We start from the raw sequence: 14,950 nt of genomic DNA on the forward strand, positions 1-14,950 counted from the left end.
GGGACAAAGATATATGGTCGACGAATAGAGAAGTTAGGCTTAATTGGCAACAATCAACTTAGAAATAAGATGGTTTGAAAATATCAAATAAGAAAGATCGCTTGCACAAGAATGCTTCAACATGGACAAATGGAGTCAAAGCTCAGTAACGTACAAAATCAGTTCCAGACTGTCAACACCTCATCGGGAATCATGTGATCACTTGATAACTTATAGTAGCCAAAAGTAAAACCACAGCAGGATTACAATTCTAACACTTGCAGAGGATAAAAATAGAAATTGCCAAGAAGGCTCAGCAGGTCTGGCAGCATCTATAAAGAGACAGAGTTAATGTTTCAGATCAAGTGACCCTTCCTCAGAAGGAGATCACCCCTTTAGCTTTAAAAATTAGGACTGGCATTCGGATAAAATGAAGTGCTAAAGCATTTAACAGTCTACTACAACTATACAGCTCTGAACAAGTTTCTTTTGAATTGGAAAAACTTACTCCATTTCTGCCCTCACAGATATTGTCAGAACAGAGTTTCTCCAACACTTTTATATCAGATCTCCTGCAGTACTTTGCTCTTTTGCTACAAAATACCATTGTGTAGTACCAAACGTCTCTCTTGGCCATGAACCAAAATAAAATCAACATTTTCTACACCACCCCCACCACTATTCTTCAGGTGTAAGGTAGAATGACGAGAATAGAAAATTTTGTGCTGGGTGTTAAGAGTAGAAGATACACATAACATGATGGAGTAGAGATTTAATCAGGCATTCTTGATCAGTTCAAGAAAACACTGGACAACCCAACACAAACTCTGTATCAAAAAAGAAATTAACACTTTATTCCTCCACATTCAAGTTCCTATTTATCCATCACTTACCATCTGTGGATCATTGGATCGGCTCACCCAACCGGAAATAAGCTTCAGGGTTTCCCTTTTTACTGTGCGCATACTTCTGATCAGGGGCTGTTTTGTAACGACATCACCTACAATATAACAGATATCAATGAAAATATAACATACCTTGCTGAGAGCCATTTCTTTTTCTAACCAACACACCTAGTTTGTAATGAATTTTCACATGACATTTCTATTCAGGGTGAAATCACAGTTGTAAGTTCCCCAACAAAATTTAATAAAAAACAAACCAAAATGTACAAACTCTGATCATTCGATTGAAATTGTACCAACATATATTTAATTCACATTGGAGATTAGTAAATTACAAGGATCAGAGATAACATACTTCATCATAGAGTAATACAGCATGGAAAGGGGCCCTTTGGCCTAAACGGGTCCATGCTGACCATGGTGCCCACTCAGCTAATTCCAAATGCCCGCATTTGGCCCATATCACACTAAACCCTTCTCATCCATGTACCAATCCACACTTTAAACAAAATGTTGCTATTGTACCTGCCTCAACCATTTTCTCTGGCAGCCCATTCCACATACCATATGCACCACTCTCTGCGGGAAGTTGCCGCCCTTCAGGTCCTCCTTAAATCTTTCCCCTCTCACTTTAAATCTATGCCCTCTAGTTTTCCATTCCGTGTGCCTGGGAAAACTATTATGTGCATTCATTCTATGCTACTCGTAATTTTGTACACCTCAATAAAGGTCAGCCCTCATTCTCCCATGTTCCATGGAATCTAGTCCTACCCTGGCCAACCTCTCCTTCTAACTCAGGCCTACTAGTCCAGGCAACATCCTTGTAAATCTTCTTTGCACCCCTTCCAGTCTAAGTCTTTCCTATAACAGGGTGATCAAAACTATACACAATGCTCCAAGTGCAGCCTCAACAACAACTTATATAACTGTAACAGAACATCCCAACTCCTATACTCAATGCCTCGACCAATAAAGGTTAGCACGCTTCTTCACCACCCTGTCTACCTGTGACGCCGCTTTTGAAGAACTATGTACTTGTACCCCTAGGTTCCTGTTCCACAACACTCCTCAGGACCGTATCCTTTATTGTACAAGTCTTAGCTTAGTTTGACTTTCCAAAAAGTGTAACACCTCACACTTATCTATATTGAATTGCATTTGCCAATCCTCAGCTCACTTCCTCATCTGATCAAGATCTCTTTGTACTTTTTGATCTCCCTCACTACCAACGACACCTCCTAATTTTATATCATCCGCAAACTTACTAATCATAGCTTGCACATTCAAATCCAGATCACTTAAGTAACAAATAACAAAGATCCCAGCACTGACCCTTATGGCACATCACTAGTCACAGGCTTTCTGTCCAAGAAATAACCTTCAACCATCATGCCAATTTTGAATCCAATTAGCCAGCTCTCCCTGGATCCCACGCAACCTAACCTTCATGACCAGCTGCTATGTGGGATCTTGTCAAAGGACTTACTGAAATCCATATAGACAACATCCACTACCTTATCCTCTTAATTACCTCTTCAAAAAACCCCAAGATTTGTCAGACATGACTTCCCACGCACAAATCCATGCTGACTACCCCTAATCTGACCTTGACTATCCAAATGTACTTCAACAAACAAAATGCCCAATCATCCTCTCAAAACATTAAAGTTTGGAAAGCATTGTACTCTTGGCACTGGATCTTAATTAGTATTAACGCTAGTTGACAGAAATTTAAACTGTAATCTTGTTTTTAAGAGTAAACAATTCCAATATTCTGACAAGCATTTAAAAAGCAACTAACAAAGCCTTTAAGAAATCAAGCAATTTTCTCATTCATGCTCATTTAACTTGTAAAACAATTTATCTTACTATGAATCCATCATTTCATATTAAACAAGCCTATTTTAGAAACACAAAATATTCAACCAACCATTTGTTTGAATTGCTGCTGAAATATTTTCACTGAGGCACTTGTATACATTCAACATATCCAGATATATTCGACCAAGCTGGATGACAAATGGGTGACCAACTGCTTTGCAAGCTCGAACATTAGTTTTCAGAATACTGCCAAGCTGTTTTACAGTTTCAGGATCCTTGAGAATGTCAACATTCTACAACAGAAAGGGGAAAAAAGAAATCAACTAATTGGTTTGTTCACTGGAGAAGTTCAGAAAGGAGATGCACCACATTCATTTTTTTTTGTTAAAAGCAAAAAGTTGCTAGATCATTGCAATGCACACAGGACAAAACTACAGGATTTAAATAAGGTTGAGTAATACATAAATGCTTCTAAATAATCAACACAATGGTCAAAAAACAATTTTGAAACAGAATTAGTCTGAAGGTTAATATATTCCTTAGAACTTATTTCTTCTTACAGAACACTGTTCAATGAATAATTCTGGAAGATGACGTTAGTTCCCATTATGATGGCTGTAAAACTATCAAACATTGTAAAACCCATTTGGTTCATTCATGTCCTTCAGGGAAAGCAATTTGCGACATGCCAAAATTGCTTACATGCAACTCAAGCCGACTCAACTACCCTCTGAAATGGTGAGCCACTCAAATCGAAGGATAATCAGGGACAGACAACAAATGCCAGTGATACCCACATCCCACAGCCAAATAAAATAAATGCTAAATGACCTCACCAATGCCCTGTCCATCCACATGACATCCCAACTCCTATACTCAATGCACTGACCAATGAAGGCAAGCGTGCCAAGTCTCCTTCACCACCCGCTATCTACCTGTAATGCCACTTTCGAAGAACTATGCACCTGCATCCCTACGTGTTTTTGTTCAGCACCACTCTCCAGGGCCCTACCATTAATAGTACAAGTCCTGCCCTGCTCTCCCTTACCAAAATCCAACAACTCACATTTATCTAAATAAATTCCATCTCCCAATCCTCAGCCCATCTGATCAAGATCCTGTTGTACTGAGATAATCTTCTTCACTATCCACTACACCATCAATTTTGGTGTCATCTGCAAACTCACTGACATAACGTCTATATTCACAAAGCAGTCTTTGGACTATGGGAGGAAAGTGGAGCACCTGGTGAAACCCATACAGACACAGAATCTGCAAATTCCACACAGACAGTGACCCAAGGCCAGAGCTGAACCTGGGCCCCTGGCACTGTGATGCTGCAGTAATGAACAGTAAGCCACCGTGCCATCTATTGTGTGCCACTTCCATGAAGACATCTGTAATGGCACATAGACCACACTGACCACAACTGGTTTACCATAATAAATCAATGGTTGATATGAGTCTAGAAAAACATGAGTTCCACAAAAGAGAATTCAGTACAGAGGGCAGAAAACAGAAATAGTTCCAGTCTTTGTTGTTTTAGCAATTCTAATTACACTTTTCCGTAAACCTCTTTCTAACGTCCATAACTTTTGATAGGGGTCAAAATTGTTGTCAGGGACTCATGAGGAAAGCTCAATACAGAGGAACCTCCATTATCTAGCATTCAATTATCCGAATATTGGATTATCCGGCAAGATTGCAAGGTCCCGATGCTTGGCTAAACTATGTAATCCAGTATTCAATTATCTGGAATTTGATTAGCTGAACGAAATACTCCCCGCCCACATCCTTCAGATAATCAACGTTCCTCTGTAAACACAGTTAGTAAAAGGAAACTGCAGTAACAGCATGGTGAAAAAAGGGAAACACTTTTTAAAATTTATGCAGAGTATGCCAATTACTCTGGTTTAAAAATGCAACTGGATTTCAAACAAAATCACACTTCCATGGCAAGAATTAAAATGAGAAATTAAATAAATGATTATAAACTTTCCAATATTTAAACAAAAATGCCATTACTTACTTTAGTTGCCTGCTGAATTATACTGTCCCAGACCTGATTTGGCAGCATCATATATTTTTCTATTAAATGTTCTTGAACAGCCTGGTCAGTCTGAGCACCTATCATATAACCAACCGCCTCATAAAACGTGTGAACCTATGGACAATGAAAATATAAACATTTAAAAACACTATTAAACCAACATATTCTAAAAAATAATTTGCATGTTAGCCTTTCAATTAACATCTAAATTTATTTTTTATTTTCAAACCATTTTATAGTCTTACCTGTTGTGGCTGAAGATCACAGATGATAGTATTTATATTATTCAGGATCTCATCAATGAATGGCATTACTTCACCAACTTGGACCTGAACAAAGTGTCGACGACATTTTTGTGCAATTTTAATGAAAGTATCACAAGCCATATCTTGAACTCCATCATGGGTTTCTAAATTCATAAGGTAAAATGAACATACTTTAAAAAAAAACTCTTTGACCCAAGGATTTTTTTTAACCATAAAAATGCTCAAATCTCAAAATTCAAATGCAATTTACTCAGGAACAGATCATTCTTTATATTGCATTAATAGAAAAACTACAATATTACAACAGAAACAGATAAAGCACATGAAATGTCACCTTATCCAGAGGAGTATCATCTCAGAACCAAAAATGTTGTCGAGGTTTCGAATCCTATCTTAGACACGATGCCGTTACACAAGTTAACTTTAAACTCAAGACTAATGGAGCCTTCAAATCAAGAGCTCAGCTGTTTAGTCAGCAGTTTAAAAATAATGTTATAAAACAAAGTTGAGATTTTATTGCTGTAGTTTGGAACTTATGATACATAAAACAGCATTAAGTTCGCCTGTAAATCAACAGCTGCTCTGCCTCAAAGTAATCATTAATACAAGAAGCATTCAACACATTTATGCTGAAGCAAAAACAGAAATTGCTATAAAAGCTCAGCATGTCTGGCAGCAAGTGTAGAGAGAAATCAAGAGTTAACATTTCAGGCCCTTCCGCAGATTCCAGGGATGGCAGGACTGAGGTATGAAGACAGGCTGGTTCAGTGAGGACTACAAGATCACTTGAGTTTAGAAGAATGTATGCGCGCGCGTGTGTGTGGGGGGGGGGGGATGCGGGAGATCTTATGGAAACAAAATTCTAATAGGACTACACAGTAAATGCAGGAAAGATGTCCCCGATGACCAGTGAGCCCAGAACCAGGGTCACAGTTTAAGAATACAGGGCAGGCCATTTTGGTCTGTGAAGCAAAGAGATTTCTTCAACCAGCGAGTGGCCAGCCAATGGAATTCTCTGTCACAGAAAGCAGCAGAGGTCAAAACACAATGTTTTCAAGGAAAAGGATATAGTTCTTGAGGCTGCAGGGATCAAAAAATGTATGGGGAGAAAGCAGAAACATGGCACTGAATTGGATAATCAGCCATAATAATGAATGGTGGATTAGCCTGTACCTTTTCATACTCACTATGTTTCAATCACCGATTTAGTTTTTATTAAATGAATACGCTAAATAGATTAGTATATTTGTGAAATGACGACACCAGTCACAGCAAATAATCCATTACTTTTGCCAAAAAACTTTTCTTGTTTCAAATAGTGCATAAATAGTAACCATAAATTTCATGACATATGGGTTGTTCCCTTAATTTACATCTTCAAACAATATCATGAACACAACTTTGAAACGTACGATTTAGATGGAGTCGATGACTTGATCATATAGCTGGAGAAAACAGCTGACCATTAATAGATTCGAAGAACTGAAACATTCTGAAACTTTTGTGCAAAATTCAGTGTTCAAATTAAACACATAAAAAAAGTATTCTACACAATTTTCACAAGCCAAAGTTCTGGTTCTACAAGTATTTTTAAATAATAATGCCTACAAAGTCCCTTTACATTCATTTCTAAGCAAAGGATCCAAATTCTAAGAATGCTGACTGTCAGCAATTTCTTTTAAATATGCACTTAAAAAAAATATGTTTCTTCTTTTTCCAATCTAATAAACTTACCATGCATAAACTCAAAGAGTTTATTAACAACAGTCTTTAAAAACTTCCAGTGAGCTCTCAAGAAACGTGGATACTGACCCACAATATACATGATATTCGAAGCAATGATGGCTTTGTTATCTTTACCCCTTTTCTGCTCACACAGTCCTAAAAGATCCTGTGAAGTTAACAAGAATACATATCACAATTTGAACCCAAACAAAATCTGAGATTTAGACACTAAATTCAGAAATTGTGTTTGGGAGAGAAAAATAAAACAGAAGATATATAGCAATTAACAACTTTTTTCATCAGTGGATAGGTGAGAAAACACTGTCTTCTAATTAGTTTTATTTATTCTTGGGATATGGACATCACTGACTGGGCCAGCAATTGTGCCAATCCCTAGATCCCCTTGAGATAGTGGTGATGAGGCTGCCTTCTTAAAAACGCTGGAACTGATTTGCTGAAGACCCCTACAACGCTGACAGGGAGGGAGTTCTAGGATTTTGACACAGCTACAATAAAGGTACAGCAATATACTTTCATGTCAGGACACAGTGACTTGTAGGGGAACTTGCAGGTGTTCACATGTATTTAATGCCCATATCCCTCTAAATGGAAGTGATTTTAGGTTTGGTAAGTGCTGTCTAATACAATACAACCCTACTGTTAGTTAAGTAAAATTGCTTCAAAATGTTAAGTGGATCATTAGAGTGAGGACAGAAGGAAAAATAACATGTTTAATTATTTTCTCCATAGAATTGCTTTTAATTGTTATAATTGTCCTTGTACATGAATCACCCAGTTAGGGCCTATTGCTGGATACTGTAAATCAGAGACAAAAATAGAAATTGCTGGAAAAGCTCAGGAGATCTGGCAGCATCTGTGGAGAGAAATCAGAGTTAGCATTAGCTCAGTTGGCTGTACAGCTGGTTTGCAATGCAGAGTGACAACAATGGAGGTTCAAGTCCCACACCAGCTGAGGTTACCATGAAGGCCCCGTTTTCTCAACTTTGCTCCTCACCTGTGGCATTGTGACTCTCAAGTAAATCTCACCCGCAGTCACCTCTGAGACTATGGCAACTTTATGTTTTACCAAGGACAAAATAGGAACAGTCAAACTTTTGAGGAAGTACTACAAAACAACCTCGATTACCTGAGCGAGACGGGCATGGAGTATTTTGTTCAGATAATAGATAACATTTTTACGGAACCTTGAGATCTTGTTCAGATAATCCGAAATTCAGATAATTGATGTTTGGATACCCGAGGTTGCTCTATATAAATTTACTCAGAGACAGATAGAGTAAGTACCCAGGAGAATCTTGGAGAAGTGAAAAAACTGTAGGATTTTGAATATCCCGATATTAACTGAGATCGTTTTAGTTTGAAAGGAATTGGCAGAGAATATCCCTTGTCATGCATTAAGGAGAATTTATTTAGCATACCGTAAGACCAACAACAATAAAAGCACAGGAAGTTCTGAAGGGTCACTGGTCTCAAAAAATTGTTAACACTGCTTTCTCTCCAAACCTGCTGAGTTTCTCCAGCAATTTCTGTGTTTTGTTTCAGATCTTTAGCATCTGCAGTTCTTTATTTTGGTTCAGAGAAGTTTAGGACTTAGTTTTAGGAAATGACATTGAGCAGGTCAAAAGACTTGCCAGTGGGAGCATTTTAGTGGTAGTCCTCAAAATCCAGGTGGCTTTCACATGACTACAAAAAAGGTCAGATAGATCAGGAGATAAGAGTCCTAAACTGGGGCAACACGAATTTTATTAAGCTGAATGATTTAGCAAGAGTTGACTGGCAACAGCTATGTGAGATAAATCAGAGTTAAAGTAATGGGGGGGGGAGGGGCACACAAATGAAGTCAAACTCAAGGTATTAATGTGAACATGCTTTCAGAAAGAAAAACAACTGAGATGGCCAAATCCAGAGACTCCTAGACTTAAAGAAACTTAAAGGCAGAGAAGGAAAGCCTATGTTTACCCACAGAACCTGATAATAGAAAATGCTGCAAGTGTAGCATGTGGACAAGGGAAATCGAACAGCAAATTAAAGGTAGCAAAAAAAACCACAGGAAAAGACATTAGCAAGCAAATCAAAGGTAAACCCAGTAGAGGAAAACAAAAGGGAACTACAGGCCACGTAAAAGTCCAAAAAGGCAACCTTTGTAAAGAGGCAGACATTGCACAGTGCTTAATGAAAAGTTTGTATTGTCTTCACAAAGGGTGGGACCATGCAGTTAGTTCTCAGTTCTGGAGAAGTGAGAAGTATTTGACGCAATAAGCATAGGACGTGAGGAAGAATGAATGGGATGCGCATGCACTGAAGTAGTAAATCATGGGGTTCGAATGAAATGTACACCGACCGTTAAAAGAAGTCAGGGAGAAAATAGTGAAAGATCTAACCCTTTTCCAATCCTCACAGGATACAGGTGCAGTGTCAGAGATTTGGAGGACTGACTTTGTACCTTTGTTTAAAAAGGAAGCAAGGGATAGACCCAATAAGTACAAATTAGCCAGTCTAAATTTAGTATTGGGCAAATTGTTGGAATCAATTGAGAGGGCAGATAAACTGTCATTTAGAAAGAATCAAGGATAGTCAGCTTGAACTTGACAAGGGAAGACCATATCTGACTAACAACTGTGAAGAGGTAACAAGCAGGATTGAGGAGGCAGCGCTATTTACATAGTCCATAAAGATTATGCCAAGGCTTTTGATAAGGTCCCACATGACAGACAAGTTGAAAAGAATGCTGGGGAATGCAGCAAACTGAATACAAAATTGTCTCAGTGGTAGGAACAAAGGATGGTGGAGAAGATCAATTTTGCAGACAAGAAATTCACTATGTGGTTGATAGCAAGGAGGGTAGCTGCAGATTGCAGGAAGATATCAGTAGACCGCTTAGGTAGACAGAGAAGTGGCAGATGAAATTAAACCTAAAAATGGGAGAAGATGCATTTGGGGTAGTCAGATAAGGCAAGATAATGCGTAACTAGTGGGGAAATATTGAGAAGTGGAGGGAAGGTTAGAAATTTCAGATTAAGTGTCCATTTATACCTGAAGATAGCAGAACAGGTTAATAGATTGGTTAAAGATGGAATTAGGAATTCCTTCTTTTATCAGCTGAGGTACAGAATACCTAAGTGAAGGGAGGTTATGCTGGAACTGTATATATTATTAGTTGGGCCAAACAGGAGGACTGTGCACAGTTCCAGTAACCCCATTACATGTAATTGCACTCCAGAAAATACAGACTAAATTTACATAAATGGTGGCATGAAGACTAGAAAAATGCAGTTATGGGGGAAGAGATCGGAGAGACTGAGATTGTTTCTCCTTAGTACAAATGGAGGTTGAGAGGTGATCTAATTGAGATGTACAAAACCTAAGGAAGCTGGACAGTGTGGACAAGAATGAACTACTTACCTTAGCACAGAGGTCAGTGACTAGCAAGTGTAGATTTAAACTGAGTGATAGAACAATTATAGGATAGATTAAGAAATGGGAAGGCAATGGCCTAGTGGCATTACTGCCAGACTATTAATCCAGAGATCTAAATGTCTGGGGACCCAGGTATGAATCCCGCCACAGCTGATGGTGGAATTTGAACTCAAAAAGAAAATCTGGAAGAAAGAATCTATCGACCATGAAATCATTGATGACTGTCAGAAAAACACACCTGGTTCACTAATGTCCTTCAGGGAAGGAAATCTGCCATCCTCACCAGGTCTGGTCTACATGTGACTTCAGACCCACAGCAATGTGGCTGCCTCTCTCCTGCCATCTAAAACTGCCTAGCAAGCCATTTCTGTTGTACTAATTGCTACAAAGTCTCAAAGAAATGAAACCGTACGCATTACCTGGCATTTACCGAGGCAGTAGAAAACACAATGGCAGAAACAGGGTTGTCAACCCTGCAAAGTCCTCCTCACTAACATTTGGGCTGACAGTTCTACACACACACACACACACGGTGATGTCTTGTCTCACTGGTAGGTCAGACCCAGCCAAAGTGGCGGCACGGTGATATACAGTCAGGCAGGTATTGCTCTGGGAGTCCTCAACACTGATTCTGGACCCATTAAGTCTCATGACTTCAAAAGGAAAGGAAACCAAGGCAAAGAAACCTCTTGCTGAATAACATATTCCGCCCTCCCTCAGCTAATGAATCAGTATTCCATGTTGAACACTTAGAGGAAGCACAGAGGCTGGCAAGGGCACAAAATGCACTCTGGGTGGGGATTTTAGTGCCCACCGATAGAGCTGGTCGGGTCCTAAAGGACATAGTCGCTAGACTGGGTCTGTGGCAGGTGGTGAAGGAACCAAGAGGGCAAAACATACTTGACCTCACCCTTACTAATCTGCCAGCTGCAAATGCATCTGTCCATGATAGTATTGATAAGGGTGACTACTGAACACAGTCCTTGTGAAACAAAGTCCTGCTTTCACATTGAAAATAACCTCCATCGTGTTGTGTGGCACTATCACTACGCAAAATGGGACAGACTTCAAACAGATCTAGCAACTCAAGACTGGGCATCCATGAGGCACTGTGGGCCACTAACAGCAGAATTGTACTCCAGCACAACCTGTAACCATATCCCCCACTCAACCGTTACCATCAAGCCAGGAGATCAACCCTAGTCCAATGGAGAGTGCAGGAGAGCATGCCAAGAGCTGCACCAGGCATACCCGAAGATGAGGTGTCAACCTGGTGAAGCCACCAAACAGGACTAATTGCATGCCAAACATCATGAGCAGCAAGTGATAGACACATCTAAGCAATCCCATAACCAATGGATCAAATCTAAGCTCCGCAGTCCTGCCACATCCAGTCGTGAATGGTAGTGGACGATTAAACAACCCACTGGACCTGGAGGCTCCATGAATATCTCCATCCTCAATGATTTGTTGGGCCCCTGCATCAATGTAGAAAATGAGGCTGAAGCTTTTGCAGCAATCTTCAGCCAAAAGTGTTGAATGGATGATCCATCTCGGCATCCTCCAGGTGTCCCCAGCATTACAGATATCAGTTGAATCCACATATCAAGAAACAGTTGGAGGCACTGGATACTTAAAAGACTATGGGCCCCGATAACAGTCCAGCAATAGTACTGAAGACTTGTGCTCCAGAACTTGCCGCTCCCCTAGCCAAACTGTACCAGTATAGTTACAACACTGGCATCTACCCAACAATGTGGAAAATTGCCCAAATATGTCCTGCACATAAAAGGCAGGACAAATCCAACCTAGCCAATTACTGCCCAATTAGACCACTCTCGCTCATCAGTAAAGTGATGGAAGGTGGCATCAGTGCTATCAAGCAGCACCTGCTCAGCAATAACATTCGGAGACGCCCAATTTGTGCTCTGCCATGGTCACTCAGCTCCTCACCTCACTACAGCCTAGGTTCAAACATGGATAAAAAGCTGAATTCCAGAGGAGAGAGTGACAGCCCTTGACACTAAGGCTGCAATCAAACAAGTGTGGCATCAAGGAGCCTCAGCAAAACTGTGATCAATGGATATCGGGGCACTCTCCGGTGGTTAGAGTCATACCTGACATAGGAAGATGGTAGTGGTTATTGAAGGTCAATCATTCTCAGTTCCAGGACATTCTCATGGTAGTGTCCTAGGCCCAACCATCTTCAGCTGCTTCATCAATGACCTTCCCTCCATCATAAAGTTAGAATGGGGATGTTCGTCAATGATTGCATCATGTTCAGCAGCATTTGCAATTCCTCAGAACTGAAGCAGTCTGTGTCCAAAAGCAACAAGATGTGGACAATATCTTGGCTTGGGCTGACAAGGAGCAAGTAACATTCACGACACACAAATGCCAGGCTATGACCATCACCAACGAGAGACAATCTACCACCCCTCGAATCCCATAGTGTGAGATTCAGTGATTGTAACACCATCAACATCCCGAGAGTTATCACTGATCAGAAACTCAACTGGACTCACCCCATAAAAATGGAGTGGCTACAAGAACAGGTCATAGGCTAGAAAAGCTGCAGTGAGTAACTCACCTCCTGACTCCTCAAAACCTGTCCATCATTTACAAGGCACAAGTCAGGAATTGATGGGATACTCTACACTTGCCTGGACGAGTGCAGCGCCAACAACACAAGAAGCTTGACACCATCTAGGATGAAGCAGCCCACTTGACTGGTACCACATCCACTCCCTGCACCACTGATGCTCAGTAGCAGTGTGTACTCTCTCTGATGCACTGCAGAAATTCACCAAAGGTCCTCAGACAGCACCTTCGAAGCTCACAACCACTTCCCTCTACGCAGCAGATATATAGGAACACCACCACTTTCAAGTTTGTCTCTAAGTCACTCACAATACTGACTTGGAATTATATCACTGTCCTTTCATGTCACTGGGTCAAAATCCTGGAATTCTCTCCCCAGTGGCATTTTGGATCAACCTTGGCGGACTGCAGTGATTCAGAAAGGCAGCTCAGCACCACATTCTCAAGGGCAACAAAGGATGGGCAATAAATGTTGGCCAGCCAGTGACACCCACAGCCCAAAAAAGTGAATAAATAAAAAATATATTTTATCCAAAAGGGTGACAGATATCTGAAACATATTGCCTGAAAAGTAGATGAAGAACTCTTAAGCCTTTAAAAAAGATGCCGTAACCTGCAGGATTATGTACTAAAAACTGGAACGTGGGATTAGGCTGGGCGATTCATTTTTTCAGCTGGTACAATCACGACAGAATGGATGTAAACTGACTATAATTTTTAGGGTTTTTACAACAGTTCAGGGCATTGATAAGAAAGCACAGAATTGTGTGGTTTTGGTAGTCTTGCTCAAGAAAGGATAAATGCTCATTGGAAACAGTTAGATGGTGGCTGACTTCACTGCTTCCTGGGATGAAGAGTTTTGCTGTATGAGGAAAGTTGGAGCCTATGTTCATTGTACTTTAGAAGAACCAGAGGGAATCTGACCGAAACAAGGTTTCATTGGGACATTTTCAGGGTGCAATTGGGGGGGGGGGAACGGACCAAGTTCCTGCTGTCAATATAAATAAAGACTTTTCAATACCAATTACACAACTCCAACCACCTTGTGTTTACTTGTACTGCTTTCTTTAGTTCTATGTATTTGCTCTATCATTCTGTGCAGTGAGCACCAACAGCAAAGTCTCTGCTTTAAACATGCTTTCTTACATATACTAAGGGGCATTGCTCTCAAGTTCACATTTCTTTTCTCAAGCAACACATTGCTGACACTTCAGGAACATACTACTATTCAAAACTATCTATTCTGTGGACATCACAATTGAAGTATCAACACATGTACCAGTATTCTGCTCAACCAATACAAACACAAACACACTGGGCATTCTGATTAGTTCTCCATGCATTAGATCTGGCAAATTTACTGGAAATAGATTGTCACAGTATTTTGCAATCCTCACTTTATTGACATGTATGCAATTGCGTTACCCAACAAAAACAAACTTCCAACTTTCTAAATAAAGTCATTAGAAATATAACACTTACTTTTATTACAGTCACCAGAAATCTCTTCTCATCTTCCTCATGCATAGCGCCACTAATTGAGCCAATAGCCCAACAGAGGGTGTTCAAATTTTTCCATGACCATTCAGTACCATTTACCTGGTTGTGAAGTTTGTCGGTCATAATACGTTCTGTATCTGCATAATCCAAATGAGTAAGGTATACTGCAAACAAAAAAAAAATTCTAGAACAGTTTATTCTCCTTGCAGATCCACTATGAAGATAGCTTATATTTTGCTAAAAGCAACTTACAGGAATGTAGGGATAGAAATACACCACTTATGTTCAACGCTGATCTACCATTCAATGAGATCATGGTCAATGTGCTAAATAATTTAACCTGCCCAAACTTTTCTTATATCCCTCAGCATCTTTATGGTCAACAACCCATCAACCTCAATTTCAAAACTGACCGACTTGGCACTAACTTCCACTTGCAGAAGAGTTCCAAACTTCTACCAGACTTTGCCTGGAGGAAGTTATTTCTAACTTTACTCAAAAGGTTTGCATCGAATATTTAAGCTATGCCCCCAGATCCCAGACTCCCCACACAGCAGAAAGTGTTTTGGTCCATTGAAAAATGTTGATACTTCATTTAAACCTTGTATAGTAAGAGCTTCAACAAACAAAAAGAGGAAGTCCTTCAAATTCTAAAATAGCTGATA

General features: G+C 39.9%; 1 protein-coding gene across 6 annotated transcripts in view; it reads right to left on the reverse strand.

Annotated features, from left to right (window-relative positions):
* The window catches only part of LOC122552899 (exportin-1), an 81,452-nt gene that overhangs the window by 27,200 nt on the left and 39,302 nt on the right, over positions 1-14,950 (reverse strand). For all 6 annotated transcript variants that reach the window (XR_015758464.1, XM_043696079.2, XM_043696078.2 and 3 more), the window contains 6 exons: positions 14,268-14,449; positions 6,756-6,912; positions 5,001-5,164; positions 4,735-4,869; positions 2,815-2,998; positions 873-979 (listed from right to left, as the gene is read on the reverse strand). Coding sequence is in view for 5 of the 6 variants with exons in the window: in XM_043696079.2 (XP_043552014.1) it covers positions 873-979; positions 2,815-2,998; positions 4,735-4,869; positions 5,001-5,164; positions 6,756-6,912; positions 14,268-14,449 (929 nt within the window). In the remaining variant the exon portion in view is untranslated. The remainder of the gene's footprint in view (positions 1-872; positions 980-2,814; positions 2,999-4,734; positions 4,870-5,000; positions 5,165-6,755; positions 6,913-14,267; positions 14,450-14,950) is intronic.

Source organism: Chiloscyllium plagiosum, unplaced genomic scaffold, assembly GCF_037043375.1.
Source record: "Chiloscyllium plagiosum isolate Xiang-an unplaced genomic scaffold, Cpla_swu_hap1 HiC_scaffold_10, whole genome shotgun sequence".
In the NCBI taxonomy this organism is placed as follows: Eukaryota; Metazoa; Chordata; class Chondrichthyes; order Orectolobiformes; family Hemiscylliidae; genus Chiloscyllium; species Chiloscyllium plagiosum.